At 43.5% G+C, this 27,087-nt stretch overlaps 1 protein-coding gene across 3 annotated transcripts in view; it reads right to left on the reverse strand.

The window, feature by feature from the left end:
- adamts18 (ADAM metallopeptidase with thrombospondin type 1 motif, 18) overlaps positions 1-27,087 on the reverse strand; it is a 266,551-nt gene that overhangs the window by 105,782 nt on the left and 133,682 nt on the right. For all 3 annotated transcript variants that reach the window (XM_087995705.1, XM_043706550.2, XM_087995706.1), the window contains 3 exons: positions 21,748-21,843; positions 19,652-19,800; positions 5,089-5,261 (listed from right to left, as the gene is read on the reverse strand). In XM_087995705.1, coding sequence (XP_087851831.1) covers positions 5,089-5,261; positions 19,652-19,800; positions 21,748-21,843 — 418 coding nt within the window. The remainder of the gene's footprint in view (positions 1-5,088; positions 5,262-19,651; positions 19,801-21,747; positions 21,844-27,087) is intronic.

Raw genomic sequence — 27,087 nt, forward strand, 5'->3', positions numbered from 1 at the left:
CTGGAAAAACACAGTAGGCCAGGCAGCATCTGAGGAGCAGGAGAATCGACGTTTCGGGCATAAGCCCTTCTTCAGGAATGAAGCTGGTGTGCCAAGAGGGCTGAGATAAAAGGTAGGGGGGGAAGGGAATTTGGGGGGGAGGGGCGCTGGGAATAAGATAGGTGGAAGGAGGTGAGGGTGAGGGTGATAGGCCGGAGAAGGATTGGGGGCGGAGAGGTCGGGAAGAAGATTGCAGGTCAAGACGGCGGTGCTGAATCCGGGGGTTGGGACTGAGATAAGGTGGGGGGAAGGGAAATGAGGAAGCTGGAGAAATCTACATTCATCCCGTGTGGTTGGAGGGTTCCTAGGTGGAAGATGAGGCTCTCTTCCTCCAGGCATCGTGTGGCCAGGATCTGGCGATGGAAGAGGCCAAGGACCGGCATGGGAGGGGGAGGGGGCATTAAAATGTTCAGCCACGGGGCGGTTGGGTTGGTTGGTGCGTGTGTCCCAGAGGTGTTCCCTGAAACGTTCCGCAAGTAGGCAGCCTGTCTCCCCAATGTAGAGGAGGCCACATCAGGTGCCGCGGATGCAGTAAATGATGTGTGTGGAGGTGCAGGTGAATTTGCAATGGATATGGAAGGATCCGTTGGGGCCTTGGAGGGAGGTGAGGGGGAGGTGTGGGCACAGGTTTTGCACTTCTTGCGGTTGCAGGGGAAGGTGCCAGGAGTGGAGGTTGGTTGGTGGGGTATGTGAACCTGATGAGGGAGTCGCGGAGGGAGTGGTCTCTCCGGAATGCTGATAGGGATAGGGAGGGAAATAAATCCCTGGTGGTGGGGTCTGTTTGGAGGTGGCGGAAATGACGGAGGATGATACGATGTATCCGGAGGTTGGTGGGGTGGAAGGTGAGGACCAGTGGGGTTCTGGAGGGGCGGAGTTCAAGGGCAGAGGTGCAGGAAGTGGAGGAGATGCTGTGGAGAGCATTGTTGACCATGTCGGAGGGGAAATTGTGGTCTTTGAAGAAGGAGGCCATTTGGGTTGTTCGGTAGTGGAATTGGTCCTCCTGGGAGCAGATGCGGTGGAGGCGAAGGAATCGGGAATATGGGATGGCATTTTTACAGGGGGCAGGGTGGGAGGAGTTGTAATCTAGGTAGCTCTGGGACTCGGTCGGTTTGTAGTAAATGTCTGTGTTGAGTCGGTCACCCGAGATAGAAATGGAGAGGTCGAGGAAGGGGAGGGAGGAGTCTGAGACGGTCCAGATAAATTTGAGGTCGGGGTGGAAGGTATTAGTAAAATGGATGAACTGTTCAATCTCCTTGTGGGGGCACAAGGTAGTGCCAATACAATCATCGATGTAGCGGAGGAAAAGGTGGGAGGTGGTGCCAGTGTGGCTGTGGAAGATGGACTGTTCCACATATCCGAAGAAGAGGCAGGCATAGCTGGGGCCCATGCGGGTGCCCATGGCTACTCCTTTGGTTTGGAGGAAGTGGGAGGATTGGAAGGAGAAGTTGTTAAGAGTAAGGACCAGTTCAGTCAGTCGAAGGAGAGTGTCAGTGGAAGGGTACTGGTTGAGTCGGTGGGAGATGAAGAAGCGAAGGGCTTGGAGGCCTTCGTGATAGCGGATGGAGTTGTATAGGGACTGGATGTCCATGGTGAAGATAAGGCATTGGGGGCCAGGGAAGCGAAAATCATGGAGGAGGTGGAGGGTGTGGGTGGTGTCCCGAACGTAGGTGGGGAGTTCTTGGACTAAGGGGGGCAGGACAGTGTCGAGGTATGCAGAGATGAGTTTGGTGCCGGTTAGCCTGACCTCGGAAGTGCATGATAAAATAGGGCATCATCAAGGGGAGGTCATGCCTGACAAACCTATGAGGATTCTTTCAGGTAACAAGTGAGTTAAACAGAGAGCGAGTGAATATGAACTATTTGGAATTCCAGAAGATCTTTGAGAAAATGCTGCACAGAATGTTGCTAAATGAGATACAAGGTGTTAGGGACAAGGTACTAACATGGATAGAGGATTGGCTGACTGGCAGAAGGCAGGAAGTGAGGATAAAGAGGTCTTTTTCAGGATGGCAACCACTGGAATTTCACATGCGTTAGTGCTGGGACCATAACTCTTTGCATTGTACATTAATGATCTGGAAGAAGGGACTGAGGGCATTGTTGCTAAGCTTGCAGATGACACTATGATGGGTAAAGGGATGGATACTGCAGAACACTGCAGAAGGACTTGGAGAAGACGGGGGGATCTGACTGACACTTAATCAATACTGAGATGCCTGGGTAGAGTGGGTGTGAATGAAGGTATTTCCACTAATAGGAAAGACTGGAAACAACAACCACAGCACATTCAGTCCCACTGCTCCTCCTCGGCAAACCGTACACCAAATTACTCCCAATTGCTTCTCCACCCGAAACATCCAGTCTCCACCCTTTACTTATCCTCCTTGCTCCTATCACTGTGATTCTTCCTTTTGCATTCTCTCTTCAATCCCCAGGATCCTTCCAGTGACACCTGGCTGTCACTCCCATTCAGTTCAATTCCCTGCTGTTCCTTTCCACTCAGCCCAGCGTTCCATGGACCTTTTCTGAATGAACCCCCTCTCCGTTGCTAACCCTTTAGGATTGGACTGTGCTTGTCAACCCCAGTCAGTCAGTCAGTGGGGCTGCCTTGTTCAGGCAGCTACATGGGCCGATTTAGCCTTTAAAACTTCCACTGTAAACGTCTAACAATGACAAGGCCGCACATGACGGAGCCTCTTCATGAGATGGTCCTCCTGATGTCACTTCACCCCTGACACTGGCTGTGTTCAGCCAGGTGGACCTCATAGAGCATGAATTCCCTGATTGGGGCTGTTAATCTGGCCCTGGCTGACAGACAAACACAGGAGTGTTCAAGGTTCTGTTCAGTCTGAGAGCTGGCTCTGAGGAGGTCAGACCAGTGTCAAGAACAATGCATCTGTAAATAAAGGGTGACCTTGTGGCAGGATACTGGCCTCTGTGCAGTTATTTCACTCACCTCTTACGCATATGGTATAGTCAGGTTTGTGAGCGCAAATGCTTCGTAATTTTGGCTAACAAAGCTGTACCACTGAACTCAATTCCAACAATATGGGATATTAATAGCATTCATGTTTCACTGATAAATGTAGAAGAGAGCATCGATTCGCCTGAATATTCAGGGAGCCTAACAGTGACAGCTGAAGCCACCATTAGGGAGTTGAGTGTTTGATGTTAGCCGCCCAACTCTTTTTTGCCCACCTCTCCCTTTCAAAGCTCTGGACAGGCCCACAACATTCTCCTCAGTGGACCTGAGACAGTATCACAAAGGTTCAGAAGATTAGTTTCTGGGGTGGAAGTGATGAGAGGCTGTGAAGATGTCTTCTCACTGGTTTCTTGCATACGATTTTGTTGGATTTATGAATGTCCAACTCACGAACATGTTCATCCTTCTGAGTGCGATCATACACATGGTTTTTATTTTTGAAGACACACATACAGACGCTTCCTGTACTTACAACCGACTACATTCCATTGTCCTGCACTGTGCTTGGACTTGCAAACAAACTGACTCGTGAATGGACTCCATTCACAAGCCGGTACCTGCCCAAATTCTGAAGGTGGTTTGCAGAATGGACACCATAAATCCATGCGCTCTGTCTGATGATTCTAGAACATGGAGGCACAATCTCTCAGGACAGAGATGAGGACAAATCTTTTTCACTCACAGGGCTGTGAATTATTGGGAATTCTCTCGCCCCAGTGTTGTTGACATCCCAATATTTGCTATATTCAAGGCTGAGATAGGCAGCTGCCTAGTGTCTCAGAGAATCAGGGAGGTGGGGAGGAGGAAGAAAGAGTAAAATTGAGGCAGAAGGCCAGCCACAATCATACTGAATAACCATATAGCCTTCAGGGGGTGTCTCGAGATCTATTCCTGCTCATGTTTCTTAAGTTCTTATTTTAGAATGGTTTTACTGCTTCTTCTTCAGAGTAGAAAAGGGTGAGTGGATAATGTGACAAAGATGTTTATAATTATGAACCATTCAGTGAAATAGAGGCAGAGAAAATGTTTCCAGTTGTGTGGGAGCCCAAAATGAGAGGTCATAAAAAGAAAATAATCATCTAAATAGAAAAGGAAAAAAAATCTCGACCAAGATAGTGGTGAAAATGTGGAACTTATTCCTAAGGAGGATGTGAGGCAAGTAAGGAAAGGCAATGAAGTGGGGTATGTGAGGGAGAATGGAATGTGGTTGACGATGATAAAATAAAGGGAGAAAGTGAAGACTGCAGATGCTGGAGATCTGAGTTGAGAGTGTGGTGCTGGAAAGGCACAGCAGGTCAGGCAGCATCTAAGGAGCAGGAGAAGGGCTTATGCCCAAAATGTCAATTTTCCTGCTCCTCGGATGCTGCCTGACGTGCTCTGCTTTTCCAGCACCACACTCTCGACGATGGTAAAATAAAGCCTAGTAGGAGGAGGCTCAAGCACCAATTGGTTGGGTGACCATTCTGAAGGTGGATCACCGGACCTGAAACATTAACTTTGATTTCTCTGCACAGATGCTGCCAGACCTGCTGAGCTTTTCCAGCAACTTCTGTTTTTAAATCAATTGGGTGAAATGATCTAACCAAAGCAGTGTTGCAGATGTTGGAAATCAAATAAACACAGAGTGCACTGGAGAAACTCAGAAGGCCTGGCAGCACCTGTGCAGAGAGAAACAGAGTTCACATTTTGAGTCCACAATGACTCTCCTTCAGGACTGAAAGGGGTTGGAAAATGTTTCTTGTTGGTCACTTTTGACAGCAGCAGATGCCCAGTATAGAAAAGACACAGCGGTTGCTCATGGTGGAGAAAGAGATGTAAAAATGGGTGCAAATGCAGGCATGAAAAGGAGAGAATGGGAACTTTCTACTGCAAAGTAAACAAGACACAAATAAGGTTGTGGGGAGGGAATGGAGGAGAGAATGTAAGAAAAATGGAGGAACATGGAATGCTACAACATGGTGAAAGTGGATGGGATGGCCCAGTATTTTCGCAAGGGACAAGCTTATAATTTAATTCCACCCTCACGCCCCTTGCCAAAGTGTGAGTTGCCACATTCAAATATTTACCATTGACCTTTGTGTAGGGCTTCCACTTGTAGTACCAGCCCCTGAAAGGCTTGCTGTTGTACTCGGCACATTGCTGGTCTCGGAACAGGACGCTGCTGTGTTGACAAACCTGGACATTACACATCTGATAGAGCCGGCTGGAACCATGGCAGAACTTTCCCCCATACTGAGGCCTGAGGAACAGCAGAGAACACAAGCCTGAGACACACGCAACCCTTTTTACTTTGAAAAGCAAAGAGTTAATCAAGCACAGGCTGACTGAATACCCACAGCCGTTAATACTTAATTTTGTTGTTTTTCTCAACGCTGGTGGCTCTCCACTCTTCCATGGTGGGCCATGACACCCCTGTGCCAGCTATCCCCTCACCTCGCCTTCATATGCAAACCGAGATAATGTGTGAGGTTACACCACAACAAAGACCAATTATTGCTTTAGTATCAGGCATGTCTCATGCCTTTTTGAGACAGAAGCTTACAGAATCAAAACCCTGTTCTAGAGGATTCCAGACTAACACTCCAGTTCATGGCTACAGGCATCAGAAGTGCTGCCTCTCAGTTGAAATGCCAAGCCAAGTCCGCTTGCCCTCTCAGATGTGGCGGGGGGGAGGACCTAGACAGAGTTGGAGCAACAACCCTGTGGTGTGGGCAGCAATTCAACACAAATAGCTGATTTAGTCAACACAGTGGGAGCATGCTGGCTGCAAATTCACTACCACGTTCGAAGCCCAAAGCCTTATGTCACTGGATGGAGGCCACTTTGGCCTACCAGTCAGGTCGAGTTCTCCGAGTAATCTCACTCCTCCCCTCAGTGCCCATGCCTCTGTAAGACTTTCCTTTTGAGTATTGATTCGGTTCCCTTTTGAAAATTATTATTGCTCCTACTCTCACCATCCTTTCAGGCAGCAATTTCCAAATTGCAACAACTTGCGGAAAAGTAATTTGCTCATGTCCCTTCAGGCTCTTTTGCTATTCACGTTAAACCTGTCCCCTCTGGTTATCGAACCATCTGGTACTGCAGACAACTGTCCTTTATTTACTCCTTTGAAACACTTGGCGATTTTGAACACCGCCTATCAAATTTCCTCTGAACATTATAACAACAGCTACACTTCAGAAGTGCTTAATTAGTTATTGAATGTTTTAAGGCATCCTGAGGTTATGTAAATCGCTACATAATGCTCAGAGTCTCTCTTTGCACCCGATGGCAACATGCACACATGCCAAACGATTACTGGTCACATTGGTCAGGACCTGCTGTCAATTTTCCTGTGGGCCAATAAGAGGAGCATACTGGGGGACAAAATACGACAGGGATTGAGAGAGAGATGGGGAAAGATAGTTTTGGTCCCAGTGTGACATCTAATTAAGCATGTAAACAGCACATGGCACAAAAGTCAATTTGTTACAAAGATCTTTTTTTCGATTTTCTCTTTCACAAAGGGACTATTTCCAAAATACCTGATTTATTAAAGCTTCTCTCACACAGTGCCCAGTCACCACCCAGCTCCCCTCCCCCACCCCAACTCCAATCCCTCCCCTGGGGCAAACCTTAAATCATTCCCCAAGGTTGACTGAACAGATTTTATTATTACAGTGTTGGCAGATGTCCAACTGCCCACATACAGCTGTGCAGGAAGCAAAAGACTTCTCAGCTGGGCTCAAGCACAAGAGCTAAGCTTCAAAAAGACTTGAGAGAGAGAGAGTATGAGAGAGAGAGAAAGAGAGCAAGGGAGTGAGGCATGTCAAACTACTCCAAGTTGAATCCAAATCTAGGGTCATGCACCCATTCTTGTTCTCAGTTTTGAATAAATAAATGGAAAGAGAAAGTGACTATGTGCTGTCCATGAATTCCCTCCAAAGCCAAGCACAGCAAAGCAATAAACTGCAGCTCCTGCTCCACCTTTACCTCATAACCTCAACCATCCACAATACTGACATCATTAGAAAAAACTTAATTGGGTCAAGGCAATGGTGTAGTGGTATTGATGTTGGACTAGACATCCAACGACTCAGATAATATCATGGTGACCCACAGTCAATCTGAACATGGGCACATGGTGAAATTTAAAGTCAATTGCTGGAGAAATTCAGCAGATCTGGCAGCATCTGTGGAGAGAAAGCAGACTGCTTCAGGTCCACTGACTCTTCCTTAGAACAGTGCTGTTTTTTACCTCTCATGCAGAGACAGTAACACAACCTGAGCTAAATATCAAGATGAAAGAGAGAGAAAAGTGTTAAACATCAGAAACAGCAGAACTGGATTAAGCAGCATCATTGTGAATGGGAAAGTGGAATGTGACAGTGGGAGAATGACAGAGAGTGAGTGAGATAAGGAATGAGGGAGAATGTATGTGTGAGACAGAGGGACAGAGAGGGAGAGTAGAGAGAAACAGAGATGGAGAGAGAGTCAGAGATGGAGAAGAGGGAGAGAGGAAGAGAGACAGAAGGGCAGAGAGGATAGGAGAGAGGGAGAGGGGCGGAGAGAGAGGCGGAGAGAGAGGCGGGGAGGGAGACAGATGAGGTGGGAGAGAAGTGGGGAGGCAGAGAGGCAGGGAGGGAGACAGAGGGGGAGAAAGACAGAGTGGGAGAGAGAGACAGAGGGAGACAGACAGAGTGGGAGAGAGACAGAGGGGGAGAGAGACAGGGACAAAGAGACAGAGGGAAAGAGAAAGAGAAGAGATTGTGGGGAGGAGTCTAACAGATCCGCTTTATAAAGCTACTAAGCCTTCTCACTTTATAGTCAGCCATGACTCAGTGATAGCATTCCTTATTTGATCAGGGAGATTCATGTTTCACTCTCGAGTCTCAAGGTACAGAATGCAACCTGACCTTCCCATAGGCAGTAGGTGAGGGAGTGCTGCTCTGAGAGAGATGTTGTCCTTCAGATGAGACAATTATCCCTTTGGCCCATTTGCTCTCTGAGCTGGAAGTTGCAATTTGAAGAACAGCAGGGAAATTTTCCCTTGGAGTCCTGACCACAGAGTCCTGTCCTTCCAACAAAACGTCAATCCGGTCACACTTTGCACTGCTGTCTGTGGGTTCGTGCTGAATGCAGAGTAGCTCCCATTTTTCCTACATCAGTCACCTGACTTTGACAATGCTTCACTGACTGCAAGCCACTGTGGGGCATCCACAGAGTGTGAAAAACAAACTACAAAACACAAGTGTTTTTATTACCCTTTTTCAAGTGGTTTCTACTTCATAGCCCAGTCCCTCCAATTTACATAAATTGAGAAGCATTTTACAAGGTCTAATGGACAATTCCTTAACATGCAGTAGCAGCAAGACTTTGTTAGCACGAGTTACAGCTGACAATATTTATTAACCTGCTCTGCATTGCTTGGCAACAGATCGGTTTGTCAGTGCTTCACTGAGTAGAAAACCTGCTGTGGAATGATTGTTTTGAAACAGCTTAACCCTTTGCACTCACGCTCACAGGCTGGTAACTTTAACAGCATCCGGCCTGCAGAATTCTCCAAAGTACCAAGGTAAGGCGGGTGACTGAATGCCCTGTATTCAGGGAGAGATACAACAGTCAGGATCATTCACCAGCACCTATCACAGGCTCATCACCATAAGCAAGAGCCTTTATACAGAATCCCTGCAGTGCAGAAGCCAGCCATTTGGCCTATCGAGTCCACACTGACCCCTGCAGAACATCCCACCCAGACACACCTCGAACTGTATCCCCCTATCCCTGCACTTCCCATGACCAATCCACCGAACCTGCACATCCTTGGACTGTGAGAGGAAACTGGAGCACCCAGAGGAAACCCACACAGACACGGGGAGAAGGTGCAAACTCCACACAGCCAATCACCCGAAGGTAGAATCGAACTCAGGTCCCTAGCGCTGTGAGGCAGCAGTGCTAACCATTGAGCCACTGCGCTGCCTACTGGAGGAAGGGGTGAGTGGGGTGGTGCTAAGGTTCAAGAAGGCTGAATTTCTGAGCTGCCAGATTCCCCAGGCTCCTTGTTAGACTGGAGAGCCAAACCCTCCACTGGGAAAACCAATTACCCCACAGTCATTTATCAACCAATATCAGGGGTGGTCTTAGTGTTGCTAGATGAGTGATCCAGAACCCCGGGCTCATGCACTGGGGACAGAGCTTAAATCCCACCATGGCAGATGCTAAATTCAGTAAGTAACTCATATTAATAGGGCGAGGTATTGGCCAACTGGTATTATCATTGGACTGTTAATCCAGAGACCCAGGTCATGATCGGCGTCCTGGGTTCAAGTCCTGCCACATCAGGTGGTGGATTTGAATTCAAAAAATATCTGGAACTAAGAGTCTAATGATGACCATGAATCCATTGTTGATTGTTGGAAAAACCCATCTGGTTCATTAATGTTCTTTAAGGAAGGAAACTGCCATTTTTACCTGGTCTGTCCTACATGTAACTCCAGACCCACAGCAACATGGTTGACTCTTAATTGTCTTCTGGGCAATTAGTAATGGGAAATAAATGCTGGCCTAGCCAGGACCACCCTTATCCCAAGAATGAATTAAAAAAATTAATGAAGTAAGTGAGCCTAACAGCGACCATGTAACCATGGTTGATAGCCATAATTCCCTGTCTGGGTCATTAATCTCTTTTAGGGAAGGAAATCAGCTTTTTTAATCTGACTGGTCTATATAACAGTCGAAACGTGTGGCGCTGCAAAAGCAGAGTACATCAGGCAGCATCCAAGAAGCAGAAGAATTGACGTTTCGAGCATAAGCCCAGAATGCCTATAACAAGTTCCTATAACAAGGTGACCAAAACTGAACACAAAACCCCCAAGTGTGGCCTAACCAATGTCCTGTATAACTGCAATAAAACCTTCCAACTTCTATACTCAAGCCCAGAAGGGCTTATGCCTGAAACGTTGACTCTCCTGCTCCTCGGATGCTGCCTGACCGGCTGTGCTTTTCCAGCACCACACCTTTCGACTCTGATCTCCAGCATCTGCAGTCCTCACTTTCTCCTGGTCTATATGAGACTCCAGACCCACAGTAATGTAATTGACTCTTAACTGGCCTCTGGACAATAAATACTCATTTAGCCAGCCTCGAGTACACCTCCTATGGCCAACTGAAAAAAACAAATGCCCTTCCCAAAGGGAATCTAGGATAGAAGAAGTTGCCAGACAAGAGTTCAACATTTCTCTGGAGCTGTACCATTTCTTTTGTGAAGGTGGGGTTAAGGCCAAGAACCAAGCCAGCAGCCTGTAGGGAATGAGGTAATGGGATTTTAAGAAGACAAAGGAAGTGGGTAACCTGGAGGGAAAGATGCAAGTAAAAGCTTATGGAGCAGGGCACCCCTCTACCCTGGTACAATCATGGAGGGTACAGCGACCTATGGGAAACCAGTACACCGGCTGTCTGCCACCTGATACTCTCCATCTTCAGTGGTGCCATCAGAGTACAATGGAAGCCAGCACAGGGACAGGAGTGAGGAGTTGGAAAGGATCAGAAAAAGAGAAAGCTAAAAGAAATATGCACTGACAGAAAGAGGGAATAAAACAGACAGGAAGGGTATCAGAAACAGAGATACACTGAGACAGGTCACAGAGATAGACTGAAAGAGATATAAAGAGAGATGGAACTGGAACTGACAGTGAGAGGGAGTGAGAGAAGGTGGGGGGAAAAGAATCAGAGGAAAAGGAAAAGAGAGCACGGCAGACAGAGAAGGGAAAAGAGAGAGAGAGAGAGAGAGAGAGAGACAAAAACAGTGAAGGAGTGAGAGTAGTTTAACCCCAAGCTTATTATTTTGCGGCTTTGATCAGTTTACTTTCAGTCAATATTTGCAGAAGTCTTAAATTTTAGCACCCATCATTCCTGGTTAGAGAGGGCCTGCAGAGTTGGAGAACCCAAAATAACAGGTAGCTTGACTCTCAGAGAGTTCGACTGACAGCTAGAATGTTAGCTGGATGCCAAGGTAAACTATGATTCGTCTTCCCCTCCAGCTAAGAAACTCCTTCTCTGTAAATAACCTATCGAGTGACCCTGCTGTGAACTGCAAACTTGTGAGAATTTGATTCATTATTAAACAACATGTTGATGAAACAAAACACAGAATCTTACCGTCATAGAATGGTTATAGCACAGAAGGAGGCCATTCGACCTGTTAAGCCTGTGCTGACCTCCATAACCACTCCTCTTTCTTTTCCCATAACCCTATATTATTCCTTTACAGATTTGACCCAATTCCCCTTTCAAAGGTCTCCATGGCCCTGCTCCAACCAGACCCTCCGCGTATTCCATATCCCAATCATTGTCATCATTATCTGTTTTACCAATCACCTGTTCCCTCATGGTTTGATCTTGTTTGCTAGACCCCTCATGATTTAGAACACTTTATTCCTCTCAACTTCCTCTTCTCCAATGAAAACAGTCCTAAATTCTCCAATCTGCCAACCTAATTGAAGATCCTCATTCCTTGAAGAATTCTCATAATTGTTCCGATTAAGCCTAAAAAAATTGTCCTGCTTACCAAGCCACTGGGTAATGTGCTTTATGAAGTGCTGATGTGATATTTTTTACTCATTCATGGGATGTGGCTGCAGATGTCTAGGGCAACATTTATTGTATGTCCACAATTGTCCAAATGAAATATAAGTGTCCAACATAGTTTTGTTCACATGAAGGCCAGTCTAGGTTAAGGTCAGCAGATTTCATTCCCTAAAGGATATTTAATGAACAGTAATTTTTTAATGAGATTCAACAATGTTTACATGGTCACCAATTAAAAGAACACTTTAGTTCAGATTTTCTTTTCAGGTGGAATTCAACTTTCACCCTATCCAAATCTCCTGAACATTAGACTGGGATTCTGGATTGCTGCCCCCCTTAACAACAGGTATGTAGGCAGCATATCCCAAATAGACTGATGGATTACATCAAATGGCATATTCCTTCCAGCTTTTCACAACAGGAAAGGTACTGATTGTACCCAAACAGCCTGTAATTGCAAGATTGAAAAGACAGACTCCAATATTAAATGTGATTCCATGATATGACAACATTTGCTAAATAACTCTGAGTGTGCTCTTATGAAACATGTATCATACAAACAAAGAACAGAAGTAGGCCATTCAGCCCTTCACCACCATTCAATAAAATCATGATTTCAATCTCAACTCTGCATTCCTGCATTGGCCAGATTATCTTTCATCACTTTGGTAACCAAGAATCTATCGGCCTTGACCTTAAAACTATTTGAAGATTCTGCATCTACTGCATTTTAACAAAGGGAATATCAAAGACACTCAGTCCTAAGAGAATCAAAACATGTTCCCTCATCTCTTCCTTAAATGGGCGACCCTATATTTTAAAACTGAGACCTTTCTGGATTCTTCTGCGAGAGGAAACATCCTTTTGAAGTCCACCCGCACTTAAGTGGGCCAAATCAAACCGTATCAAGCACAAGTTTCAGACCATCAGCTTATACAAAATCAGCCTGGCGTTGTACTGGAATGCTACAGTCACTCAGACACTATCAAATGACCTCAACGTCAAATCATGAGGCTCCAGCAATTAATCTTCAGTGACAAAAACACGAGTCCCTCAAGTCACACTGGCAATTTAAATGAAACAACCATGATGTGCCCAGGAGGCAAACAGCAAAGTGAAAAGTTTTGAAAACAATCCAAATTCAGGACACGAGGATACAAGATTCACAGTGATTCTAGCCCTTCATGACAGACAGACAGAACAGAACTGAAGTCTATCGGGACATTTTAAAATAAAATTATAATGAAAATTAAATTCTCAGCAGGATGTTTTGTTTGCGTATTTCCTTGACAATGGTTAGATGGATGAAGAAGCAGGAAAGTTCATCCCTAAATAATGCATGGAATAGGCACTGCTGGGGCCGACATAAAGAAAGCAGCCCATTAGCGTGGGACACATTCACAACCGTTATTACCAATGAGATTCAAGTGGTGCCTGCAAAACAAAACCATGTCCAAATGGAACCACAGGGTCTAATGCCCTTGTTCCCATATCCTTCCCAGTTAGATTAAATCTTCCTTACTAGCAATAATAAATTGCTCTGCGTGGAAATTGTTCTGGCTGTTTTGATGTAGACTGTCTGGCCTGCATCTATTAGATAGCAAAACTAACTTTTTTTTCTGTTGTTTCTTTAATCTAGGGGGTTTCGTTGCAAAGTTTTTCTTAATGTTTATTTGTTTAAAAATTGCAATATGCGTCATTTTGAAATCTTGGTTTTAAGGTATCAGGAACATGGGAGCTGAAAGCAGGAGGGAGCTCACCATGTTGGGCATACAATTAGCTCATGGTTTCTGTCAATCTCAGTTCCATTCAACTGCCTCGTGACAGTTACCAAAAAAAACCTCTCAATCTCAGTTCAAAAAAATGTCAAATGACACAATTTCCTTTTGGGGAAAAAGGTTGCAAACTTTGAGACTCTTTACATGGAAAATAAGATACTAATTTCACTCCTGAATGATAAAGGTAAGGTGATGCCTTCCTGCTGTTTGTTCCTCCATGAGTTGAAATAGTTTTTCCATATCTACCCAGATAAATATTTATCATGGTAATACCTTGATGAGATCAGCCACAATCTCCCGTTTTCAATAGGTTATATTCAATGCTTTTAAACTGTCAAATATTACAAAGAAATAAGACTGCTATTCCAATAATAATTCCAACATTCTTCTGTAGTCAGAGCACAAGACAAAACATGCTTGACTTTATTTAAGACCAAACATTTATCAAGGTGCTTACAATTGTTCCTCAAATCTGGCTGAGTCTTGCCTAAGAACAACACAGCATATAATCATTTTCTTTATATAACCCAGAGCCCACACATTCACGCATCCAAGCTGCCTCTAAGTAAGTCTCTTTTAATTGAGTTATACAACCCCAAGAAATAGGGACAGGAGTGGACCATTCGGCCCCTCTACTCCACCATTCAGCAGCATCACAGTTGGCCCGGCATTCTTCATGTTCACTTTCCTGCCCTTTCCTCATTATCTTTGATTTCCCGACAGATCAAGAGTCAATCTCAAACAGAAAAAAAAATTGCTGCAAAGATTCAGCAGGTCTTGCAGCATCTGTTGAGAGAAACTCCTTTAGAAACTGAAACAGAGGATGCAAAGGAAGAGAGGGGAGGAATCAAAGATAGAGCAGGTGAAAGTGAGAGCAGGGTGGAAATTGGAAGCAAAATTGATAAATGTTACCAATTCCAGATAAGAGAGGGAAGCAGCTCTGATGATGTCATCGACGTAACAGAGAGAGAATTATGGGTAGGGGGTCTTTACTTCCCCTACTTTCTTCATGTCAAAGGAGTGACTTTCAATGTTTGCTCTCACAGATGTTATCTCAGATTCACAATACAAACAAACTCCCATCATTATTCCAGCAGAGTCACTGTCTTCTACTCTCTGACATGTACTAGTTCAAGCTCATGGCTCCAGAAAGACTTACAAGTTAATTCCTGAACCTCTCTTACATACAGTTGAAAAACCCACAGACCACTAGTCCAACATCCAAAGACTAAAATAAATGATATTAATATACATATAAATCTCACATCTTATATCATAAAATAACTAAGATGAAGTTAAAAAATATCAGTTGCATCTTGATGGAATTAACACTCAGTTATCTCAATATTTACTCCACACCTCATAGATGGGAAGGTGGAGAGGTGCGGTGAGTAATTTTCAGTAGGAAGTCAGAAATTATGGATTTTCCGCACATGTCCAAGAAATGAAACAGAGGTTGAAAATGTTTATTAACTGGGGAGGGAGGTAATTGAGGCAAATGAATAGAATCAGGACATGTAAAAGTTAAACTGTTTTGGACCAGAGAAAAACTCCTTTCTCCTTCAAACCAGATGCAGTGCTAGAAATGTATTTATCTTAGGGATCTGATTCTCTTCCCCTCCTCTTACCTATTGGGATTCCTGGTCCCAGTGTCAAAAGTAAAATTTCATTTAAAATAAAGCTTGCTGATCATGATCATTTTGATGGAGGTGAGTCCATTTTATTTCCACTGGTTTAAATAGCTTGTGGATTCTAATTTTGGGAATCGGTCTTGGGACATATATTCTAGGCCACATCACCTCTGCTGGCTGTCTCACTTTGTCGCAAAGTGGAGGGACACAGTACTGAAGGTGTGTTTTGACCAGATTAGATTAGATTAGATTAGATTACATTACAGTGTGGAAACATGCCCTTCAGCCCAACAAATGCACACCGACCCGCCTAAGCACACCCACCCAGACCCCTACATTTACCCCTTCACCTAACACTATTGGCAATTTAGCATGTCCAATTCACCTAACCTGCACATTTTTGGACTGTTGGAGGAAACCGGAGCATCCAGAGGAAACCCACGCAGACATGGGGAGAATGAGCAAACTCCACATAGTCAGTTGCCTGAGGCGGGAATTGAACCTGGGTCTCTGGTGCTGTAAGGCAGCAGTGCTGACCACTGTGCCACCGTGCCGCCCATTCCCAATAGCTCAAACCCTCCAACCCTGATAACATCCTTGTAAATCTTTTCTGCACCCTTTCAAGTTTAACAACATCTTTCCTACAGCAGGGAGAATGGAATTGAATGCAGTATTCCAAAAGTGGCTTAAGCTGTATCGAGTACACCTGCAACATGTCATCCCAACTCCTTTATTCAACTCCTGACCAATATATGCCTTCTTTACTCCCCTGTCTACCTGTGACTCTACCTTCAAGGAACTATGAACCTTGGTGTCAGTGATATGGAAAAATACAACTTGAATTTATACAAAATAAAAGAAAATGACCAAAGGCACTTTACAGAAGTGTTATGAAGTCAAATTAGACAACAAATTTCAGAAGGAGATATGAAAACAGATGATCCAAAGTCAGAGATAGGTTTTAATGAATGTTTTAAAGGGAAGTAAAGAGATGGAGAGGTGCAGTTTAGACAGCTGAAGGTATCGTCAACAACAGGTGATTTAAATCAGGGATGCGGAAGGTGCCGATTTGGTTAAGTAGCTATCTTGGAGGATTGTGGAGCTGGAGGAGAGGACAGAGATAGGGAGGAGCCAGACCATGAAGAGTCATAGAGATATACAGCACAGAAACAGACCGTTCGGTCTGACTCGATGAGAAAGGCAAAATCTGGAAAATTAATCTAAATTGCAAGACAAGGAAACAAAATCCTAGAAATGAGGAATCAACATTTGTAAAGGATGGAGCAGAGTTGGGAATCAATTAAAGACATATTTAGCAGCTGCAGTGGGAGGGCATTTAGTTTATTCTAGATGGGCAAGGTATGTAAACTGACAGGCTGCCTTCATTCTAATTCCCCAGAATAGGTGACAAGAAAACAGGTGCAGTTATTAAGAGTTTAACCAAGACTTTAACCAAGTTTCATTATTAACCAGAGGAGGAACTTCTAGGCTCACAACATGCAACAAGTGACAGCCACAATTTCCTTAAAGGATGCAGTATCACTGAAGTCAAAAAACAATTCGTTATGATTGAAAACAACAAATGATGGAGTTCATAGTGAGTTACCCAACATCCATAGAGAGAGAGAGAGAGAAAAAACAAGCTAAGTTTTTGAGACTAGATAACTCTTTATCAGAGTTGAAGTGAAATGTGGAGGAGACAGCATTTACGCTGTATTTCGGTGAGCGGGGGGTAGTGGGGGTGCTGTGCTGGTGGTGGGTGTAGGCTGCTGGCAGAGAAATATTTTGAGTTATGGTTGTTTGGACTTGTATCTCTTTCACTGACAACAAGAACAGATGAAATAATATGTAAACACACCTCTATTGTTTCAGATTCCTTCTCCTTTTTGTTGTTACATTACAGTCCTGAATGCCCACTAGTAAATCTTACTCTTTAGGCTCATGATTTGGAGGTGCTGGTGTTGGACTGGGGTGTACGAAGTTAAAAATCATACAACACCAGGTTATAGTCCAACAGGTTTATCTGGGAGCACTAGCTTTTGAAGGCTGCTCCTTCATCAGGTGGTTGTGGAGTATAAGATCATAAGACACAGAATTTATAGCAAAAGTTTACAGTGTGATGTTTCAGTTGCATTTTTAATGAGCAGAAGGTGTTGTTAATCTGTGTCTATGAAAGAGTTATTTGTAGCTGAGTAAGTCTAACCTCAGTTGTATGATGATTTGAGTGAGAGGTTGTCAGATTTTTAAGAATTGGAATTAAAGCACAGTTAAACTAAGCCTTATAGAACTGATAGGCAAGGATATTCTGTCTGGTGTAAGTAGCATAAATGAGTGTTGTTAGGATTCAGGGAATTAGGTTTTATCAGGTATTTACAAATCTTTAAACATGCTTATCTGGAAATAGTACAGTTTATTCTATATTACATTCACTTATTTTCTGTAAGGAACTTTTGTTTCTTGTTAAAAACCAAATCTGCAGCATTACCTGTTTGTTTTTTTCTATGAGAGATCACCTCATTAAAATCAAAATGCACAAACAATGGCGTATCAAGTCAGATTTAAATCTGGATAAGGTTTGTCCAGCAATATCATCAGCTGGGATCATAGAAAATGCTATAACTATGGGCCTATTCATACTATATCAACAAGCTTGCAACTGCCCATTCTTCTGGTCAAGTCTTTTCCATTACAATCACTATATCAACATTTATATTCTTGTTATTCCTTCATGGAATGTGGGTATTGCTGGTGAAGCCAGAATTTATTGGTGTCCCTAATTGCCAAGAGGTCATTTACAATTAACTACATTGCTGTACATCTGGAGTCATGTGTAGGGGCATTAGCAAACTAAATAGCCTTGTCCTCAGTCAGCAACATTTTCCTGGTCATCACCTTAATTCCAGATTTATTCCACTCCCCCTCACTCAAATTGAATTCAAATTCCACCATCTTCCACAGCAGGACTTGAACCCAGGTCCCAGAACATTTCCTAAGTCTCTGGATTAATAGTCTAGCAATAACACTGCCATGTCATCGCCCTTCCCCATTGTATCCACTTGTCATGATGAAGTTTGACTCTCCTTCCAATGGAGATGCTGCAGTGTCACCAATAGCTGGCAACTGCAATTATCATGTCACACTTTTCATTAGATAGTTTCTATCATAAATGTGGACTTGGTTACTTATAATGGGAGTAAAAACGTGCAAAATGTTTGATGAGAAGAAAGTTAAAAATCACACAACACCAGGTTATAGTCCAACAGATTTAATTGGAAGCACACTAAACTATAACCTAGTGTGCTTCCAATTAAACCTGTTGAACTATTACCTGGTGTTGTGTGATCTTTAACTTTGTACACCCCAGTCCAACACCGGCATCTCCAAATCATGACGAAAAGAAGAAGGACTCAATCACTTCCGTATATATGTTGGTCCAAAAATCCCCAGATTCCAACACCTTGTCATTGGAAGATAACACTTGGTCTTAGCTACCAACTGGCGGGCTCAACGAGCGTATATAACATACTCAAGATTATGGGTCATAGGATATGTTTGCAAAGATTTATATAAAGCCTTTCACAACTTCAGGGTGTTACAGGCAATAAGGTGCCTTCTTTAAAAAAAACATACTGTTGTAATACACAAAGAGTGACAGTCAAATTAAGTACGAGTGCTCACAAACAGGGATTAACCAGTTATTTGAGTTTAGCGGTGATGGCTAATGGATACATACTGACCTGGAAAATGGAGAAGAACAATCAGAATTTTCTTTGTGACAGTGTCCTTTTACATCTGTGTAAGAGGACGGGCTAGGCCGCTGGATAACATCTGATTGGAAAGACGGCACCTCCAACAGTACAGCACTCCCTCAAGTACAGCATGAAGCTTGAGCCTGTCTCATACACTCAAGTCTCAGGAGCAAGATTTCAAGCCTTTTTTAACCTGGCTGTGGGAGTATTAGCCAGTGATAGTATCACATTGCAGACTTTCACTTCATTCTATCCCGTAACTGCAGAGGTTGGTGATGTTTTTAATAATTGTATTATACAATTGCTCTGTATGGATGAATAAGTGCCCAGGGAACACTATAGTTTTCAAAATCACCAGAAATTATATCTGTAAACTTTCCAAGGGTGTGGCTCCCCGACCCCCCCTATGATTTCTCAAAGAATTTCTGTACTTCTGCCAGTTTGACATCTTTACTTTTCTTTTTAATTAAATCAGATACTCTTCAACTTTGGCATCAAAGCTGGCTTTTCTATGTTCACTGATTAATGTTTACATGAAAACACATGCACACACATATACACACACCCTAAATACTTGAATACAGACTCAATTGGCACAGTGTCTCAGTGCCAATGCTGTGTCCTCTCAAATGTTTACCAGTGAATAAAAATGCAATGATAAATGATGAGTGGTTGTAATGCAGTAAATCTTGGAACCCCATTTCTACAGTAGGACAGGCGGAATAAGCACTGCTATGATTGGTTGGATCACAGTAACAATAGTGAGGGTGGTGGAAACAGTCATGACACTAACTGGTGTTTATCAACAAAACACACCCATTCCTAACATAAGTGACAGATGGGATATAAACTATTCTCTCTGAGAAAGCAGCTGGGCTAGAAGGTGATTGTGCCAATTTTCCTTACTTTGGGCTGTTGCAGTGTCTCTCCCTGTAGTTAACTCCACCATCGCAGGTCCGGGAGCATTCCGACCACTCTGACCAGCTGGACCACTGACCGTTAATGGGCTTGGGGCCATCGTCTCCATATTTCAAGCACTGACCTCGCCGACACCACTGCAATGATAAGGAAGTTGTAAGCGTGAGCCTATGACCACTTGTCAACACTAACCTTACGCAAACCCCTGGCAAATGCAAAACTCCCCGCCAGCAAAGATGCTTTGTGAGGAATCTGTGGAATTCCCTGCCCAGTGAAGTAGTTGACGCTACTTCAATAAACGTTTTTAAAGCTAAGGTAGATTTTTTTGAACAGTAAAGGAATTAAGGGATACAGTGAGAGTGTGGGTAAGTGGATCTGAGTCCATAAAAAGATTAGTCGTGATCTTATTGAAAGATGCAGCAGGCTCGAAGGGCCAAATAGCCTACTCCTACTCCTAGTTCTTATGCTCTTTTATGTTCCCCAGGCCAGAAACCCAGCAGGTCCTGAAAGCGTAGGAGTCTAGATTGAAAGGTGATGTGGCTCAGGATGTACCCTTATACCTGCCACCACCCAGCACTCCCTCCATTCCCCCCCACCTCCCTCAAACCCCAAATCCTCACCTCAGTCCCATGAATCAGCTCATGGTAAAGCCACCTGAATATATGCCGTGTGTCTCACTGACCCACCCTCCTGGTTCGCTTCTGCCTTCAGTCACACCACAGGAATGGAAAAAACAGGGAAAGGCGCACGTGCAATGGCATTAGGTAACATTTCTCTTAATAACAGACAGCAAGGATACTGAGCACCCTCTTGCTTTCTGCGGACCAGTCCTTCAGTTCAAAAGCCAGACTGTGCAGCTGAGCTGGAGGCAGCAACTCACATGAACAACATTTTTCTTTGCAGCTGAGATTCTGCTCCACCATTTCTAACTTGCACTAAGAGGATTAACACTTGACATAATAAGAGGGCATTAACTGATTGATACCAGCTGAGATGATCGGATTGGCACTGACCAGGGATGTTTATTCTCAACTTGAGACTCCCTTGAGCACCAGATTATAATCATGTGATGAATTTTGCAGTCCATGTGTTGGGGAAGATAGAGATGCCATATAATTAGCATTAAGATCTGGAGGCTGGCAAGGTGCCTGCATTCATTCTGTGTTGTGAGTTGTGAGGAGTATTGCACCATGCAAGTTATCATTTAATGCTGCCTCCCATCCTACACCTGCACACTCTATAAAGAACATTGAAAGCACTGGGCTATAATCTCATTGATGAATTCAAATGTTGGGACAAGCCTGAAGGGGGAATCATCTAAACAATGGAATAATAATATGTTTTTTTTTATCTCTTAAACAGATACTTATATAGGTCTCAATTTTCTCCTCTTCTCTCCTGAAGGCACTGACTCATGCTGGAATCTGGCCAATGAGCTGTTAAACTAAGGTGAGATCTTGGCCCACATCATAAGGCACAATAGAACCCACCTGTCACCTGGCATGCACAGCTGGTGCTCTCCAATATATAGCCAAGGTACAACTGAAGCCAGCTGGAGATCAGTCAACTCAACAGAGAGGTGAGGAAGAACTTGCCCGGTCTGTAACATAACAGGGTGGGGGGTAAAATTAAGCCACTGGGGCATCAAGGCATAACACTGAAGACGATGAGGAATATGTGAAATGTTTCATTAGGTTACTGCTCTGTTACCTCAACTAAGGATGACATGACAGACACCAAAAGGCAGGAAAGTGAAATGGAGGAATGATCAGATCAGCCGTGATCTCACTGAATGGTGGAGCAGACTTTATGGGCTGAACAGTCTGCTTCTGCTCTCAAGTCTTATGAACTTAATGCACTCCATCAGAGTGAAGCGTAACCCAGATTTGATGACCAGATGCTGGTGGGGCAGATTATGCCATCTGACGCCCATGGAGAAAGTGAGGACTGCAGATGCTGGGGGTCAGAGTCGAGAGTGCGGTGCTGGAAAAGCGCAGCAGGTCAGACAGCATCCGAGGAGCAGGAGAATCGACGTTTCAGGCATAAGCCCTTCATCAGGAACCTGATGCCCATGGACCACTTACCTTGTTAGGTCCACAAACTGTACCCTCTGCAGCTGGCATAAACTTTGTTTCACATCTGTGCCCACTCTTATGGCACCAAAGTGCTTTGCAAATGTCCTGTGACGAGACACAAAATTAAAATCCGCGTCAGAAAAACGGCCCTCCTACAGTAGAACTGTAGACATTCCCTCCCTCCCACCACATGACCACCACCAACTCAAGCAATCTTCATCACCCAGTCTTAAAATGGTTAAATATTTAAAAATGCTATTTGTTGCAAATTGAGAAGTTTAACATACAAGGCTACTTGATAGGTAGCAGGCTGTTCACATCAATCAGACTTAGCCCAACTATTCATTAAAGAAACAATATCATAAAACTCTGTCAGTTTGGCTTGGTTGATAGAATTCTGAATACCAAGTCTGAAAAATATGAGTTTAAGTCCCACTGCAGCTTGCGACATTTCAGGTGGTTGCTGTACTGTTTGAGAGGCCAACCTTTGTTCTGTTTGTGGTTGACATGACCACTGAATCATTCTCTCTCTCGATTTTGACTACCCACCTCAATTCATACCAACAAGAACACAGTATGAACTAGACACTTTTAAAGTAATTCTCTCAATGTGACGCGCTCCGAGGATTATGATAACACTGACATTAGACACAAGTTTTTTTTTAATATATCTCTGTTCTGCACATTATTCATGACTGAAAATTGAAAAAAGTGGTGTTACAAAAGAAGTACCTTTATTAAAATGTTGCCTAAATTAACTGATCCAAGATCACCCAATTATCACTTGGATGGAAATATATTGTCCCAAAATTCTACAAGGGAAAATCTCCTCTTTGAATCAGCCTATATTAATTCAGTGGCATTCATATCACAATTTATGAAAGGTGCCCCTCAGTGGAGAATTCAAAATATAGGATCAAGACCTTAATCCTAATTGTCTCCACTCGCAAACTTTGGAATTTATACACAACCATCAGATGAAGATGGGATCAAAAGCAGTGTTGAGTCACAAGTAGAAGCACTATAATAAGCCTTGAGTGTCTTTGGGCTATAATGGTGAGGAAATCCCCCAAATCTACCACTCTTGGCAATTATGTAGCAACCCTAAAACTACCTGGTGCCATTGCTGTGTCAGGACCAAGCATTTCACAAGACACCAGAGTGTTACCAATACCACAAGCAATCGATGGGTTCATGAAAGGCAGCAGGGGAGGAAATTGGCAAGGAAAGAGATGAAACAGCAATGTGATGAGGCAAAACTGCTGGTTCCTATGGAATCACATTCTAGAATCACGTAATACCCACCAGAATTTGGAGATTAAATTGACAAAAAAGGAAAACAATTGTAATCACTAGTTTATCTTCCAGTGTCATGATTCGGCCATCACATCCTTACATGAAGCACAAGGACATATCAATGACTTCTGTGCACTCTGAACAATCAGCTTTTTTTTGTCAACTCATAAGTGACACTTATGGCAATAATATTGTTAAACATCAGGCCTCTGAGTGAACAGTGTTCTGAATTTGACTGGAGGTTTATTGAAAGTGCTCTGTACAATATATGATTCGGTTAACCCTGTGCTCCAAGGACATCAGTAAACAAATATACTGATTCAAGCTGGGCTTTTTATCTACTTCAAATCATCTAGTTAGGCTTTTTATCCAAGTTGATCATTTAAGTGCACTGAAAGAGACCATTCATCCACTGAGTCTGTACTGGTTCCTGCAAAAAGCAATCACTCCATCACTCTTTCACCATCAACTACTTATCCAATCCAAAATTGAAATGATATCTACTACCCTGCCAGCAAGTACTTTCCCATTGTTTCTTTCTTTATTCTTCATTTGGCCCACTGAGTCCACACCAACCCTCTGAAGAGCAGCCCAACTAGACCCACCTCCCTACCTTATCCCCACATTTCCCATGGCTAATCCACTTAACCTACACATTCCTGGACACTATGGACAATTTATCATGGCCAATCCACCTAACCTGCAGATCTTTGGACTAGTTCAGAACAGTTCAGTTCAGTTCTGAAAAAGATTCATTCTGGACTTGAAATATTATTTCTGGATATAGGTGTGCTCACTGAGCTGGAAGGTTCATTTTTGGACATTTCATCACCATACTAGGTAACATTTTCAGTGAGCCTTCGAATGAAGCAGTGGTGGTGTAGCCCGCTTTCCATTTATATGTTTGAGTTTCCTTGGGTTGGTGGTATAATTTCCTGTGGTGACATCATTTCTTATGGTGATGTCATTTCCTGTTCTTTTTCTTAGGGGGTGGTAAATGGGATCCAAGTCAATGTGTTTGTTGATAGAGTTCCGGTTGGAATGCCATGCTTTCTGAGAATTCCTAGAAGCATGGCATTCAAACCAGAACTCTATCAACAAACAGATTGACTTGGATCCCATTTACCTCCACTAAGAAAAAGAACAGGAAATGACATCACCATAGGAAATGATGTCACCACAGGAAATTACATCACCAACCTAAGGAAACTCAAATATAAAAATAGAAAGCAGGCTACACCATCAGTGCTTATTCGGAGGCTCACTGAAGATGTTACATAGTATGGTGATGAAACGTCTGAAAATGAACCTTCCAGCTCAGTGAGCAAGCCTACATCCAAAACCCCAATCTGAGCTACAAATCTTCTCAAAACTCACTAATTCTGTTACTCGCTACAACTATTCTACCTGAAGGACTGGGTTTCTCCAGAAATTTCTATTCATTTAAAATAAAAACAAGGATCAGACAAGCCTAACTTTTATAGACTTAACCAACATAACATGCCATCTTCAAAGTTCCAACAGTTATTCTAGACTGCCACTTGCTTAATGCAAAGGTAAGTTTATGATTTGTCGCAGACAAATTGGAGGACTTCCTGGCTTTCATGGCCTGATAAACAACACTCTTCTCTTGACATACTTTCCCAAGTAAAGCCCAGACTATTTTCTTTATATTATGGAGCACCTGCTCTGATCACAGCCTCACTAATCCCCTTACCAACACCTTCAGTTAGATTGTGTCTGTTTAGCTTTTATTGCCCTAATTCTGGTTTCTTGGTATTATGGGTGCTGTGACTTCCACTTAGTTACTGCTACTATTCTGGGTTACAAGGATGTTGCCAGGACTCAAGGGTCTGAGTTACAGAGAGAGTTTGGACAAGCTACGACTTTTTTCTTTTGAGTGTAGGAGACTGAGGAGAGATCTTACAGAAGTATATAAGATCACGAGAAGCATGAATAGGGTGAATGCACTCAGTCTTTTTCCCAGGGTTGAGGAATCACACGCTAGAGGGCATCAATTTAAGGTGAGACAGGAAAGAGTAATAGGGAATCTGAGGGACAATTCTTTTACACAAAGGGTGGAACACATGTGGAATGAGCTGCCAGCAGAAATAGTTGAGGTGGGTACATTAACAACATTTAAAAGGCATTTGGACAAATACAGGGATAGGAAAGGATTAGAAGGATATGGGCCAAGTGTAGGGAAATGGGGTTGGCATGGACAGACATTTTGGTCGGTATGGACCAGTCTGGGCCAAAGGATCTGTCGCTGTGCTGTAGGACTCTATAACTCTACTATAGCTGCAACTTACGGTGTCTGCTCGCACTGGCTTGAATGCTTATTCTGTGTGTAGTCCTTTTTCAATTCTAACTTTCACAGCCCATTTTGCACTATTTAACATAGAACATAGAACAATATAACGCAGGACAGGCCTTGCAACCCTCGATGTTGCGCAAACCTGTGAAATAATTTAAGCTCATCCTCCTACACTATCTCAACATCATCCATGTGCTTATCCAAGGATTGTTTAAATCTCCCTAATGTGGCTGAGTTGACTACATTGGCAGGCAGGACATTTCTGCTGCCTGAACTGCTCTGCTTTTCCAGCACCACTAATCCAGAATCTGGTTTTCAGCATCTGCAGTCATTGTTCTTACCCATTCCACATCCTTACTACTCTCTGAGTAAAGAACCTGCCTCTGACATCTGTCTTAAATCTATCACCCCTCAATTTGTAGTTATGTCCCCTCGTACACGCTGACATCATCATCCTAGGAAAAAGACTTTTGCTGTCTACCCTATCTAATCCACTGATCATCTTGTATGTCTCCATCAAATCCCCTCTTAGCCTTCTTCTTTCCAACAAGAACAGACCCAAGTCTCATAAGACCCAGTCTTTCCTCATAAGACCTTTCCTCTAGACCAGACAAAATTCTGGTAAATCTCCTCTGCACCTTTTCCAATGCTTCCACATCCTTCCTGTAATGGGGCGGCCAGAACTGTACACAATATTCCAAGTGCAGCCACACTAGCATTTTGTATAGTTGCAGCATGACAGTATGGCTCTGGAACTCAATCCCTCTACCAATAAAACCTGACACACCATATGCCTTCTTAACAGCACTATCAACCTGGGTGGCAACTTTCAGGGATCTGTGTACATGGACTCCAAGATCCCTCTGCACATTGACACTACCAAGAATCTTTTCATTTACACAGTATTCTGCCTTCCTGTTATTCTTCCCAAAGAGAATCACCTCACATTTATCTGCATTGAACTTCATTTACCACCTCTCAGCCCAATTCTGCAGTTTATCCAAGTCCCCCTGCAACTTGCAACATTCTTCCACACTGTCCACCACTCCACCGATTTTAGTGTTGTCTGCAAACGTACTAACCCATCCAATCCTTTGCACTTTCTCCAACAGCCTACCATGTGGAACCTTATGAAAGGCTTTACTGAATTCCAAGTATACCACCGAAACGTCGATTCTCCTGCTCCTCGGATGCTGCCTGGCCTGCTGTGTTTTTCCAGCATCACATTTTTCAACTCTGGTACTCTAGCATCTGCAGTCCTCACTTTCTCCAAGTATACCATGTCAACTGTCCTACCCTCATCCACATGCTTGGTCACCTTCTCAAAGAATTCAGTGAGGTTTGTTAGACATGACCTGCCCTTGACGAAACCATGTTGACTATCTGCAATCAAATTGTTGTTTGCTCAATGATTATAAGTCCTATCTCTCATAGTCCTTTCCAAACATTTTCCTGCAACAGACGTAAGGCTCACTGGTGTATAATTACCTGGGTCATCTCTACTGCCCTTCTTGAACAATCATGATTTGGAGATTCCGGTGTTGGACTGGGGTGTACAAAGTTAAAAATCACACAACACCAGGTTATAGTCCAACAGGTTTAATTGGAAGCATACTAGCTTTCGGAGCGTTGCTCCACTATCACCTGATGAAGGAGTGACACTCCGAAAGCTAGTGTGCTTCCAATTAAACCTGTTGGACTATAACCTGATATTGTGTGATTTTTAACTTTTTGAA

Source organism: Chiloscyllium plagiosum, unplaced genomic scaffold, assembly GCF_037043375.1.
Source record: "Chiloscyllium plagiosum isolate Xiang-an unplaced genomic scaffold, Cpla_swu_hap1 HiC_scaffold_17, whole genome shotgun sequence".
Taxonomy (NCBI): domain Eukaryota; kingdom Metazoa; phylum Chordata; class Chondrichthyes; order Orectolobiformes; family Hemiscylliidae; genus Chiloscyllium; species Chiloscyllium plagiosum.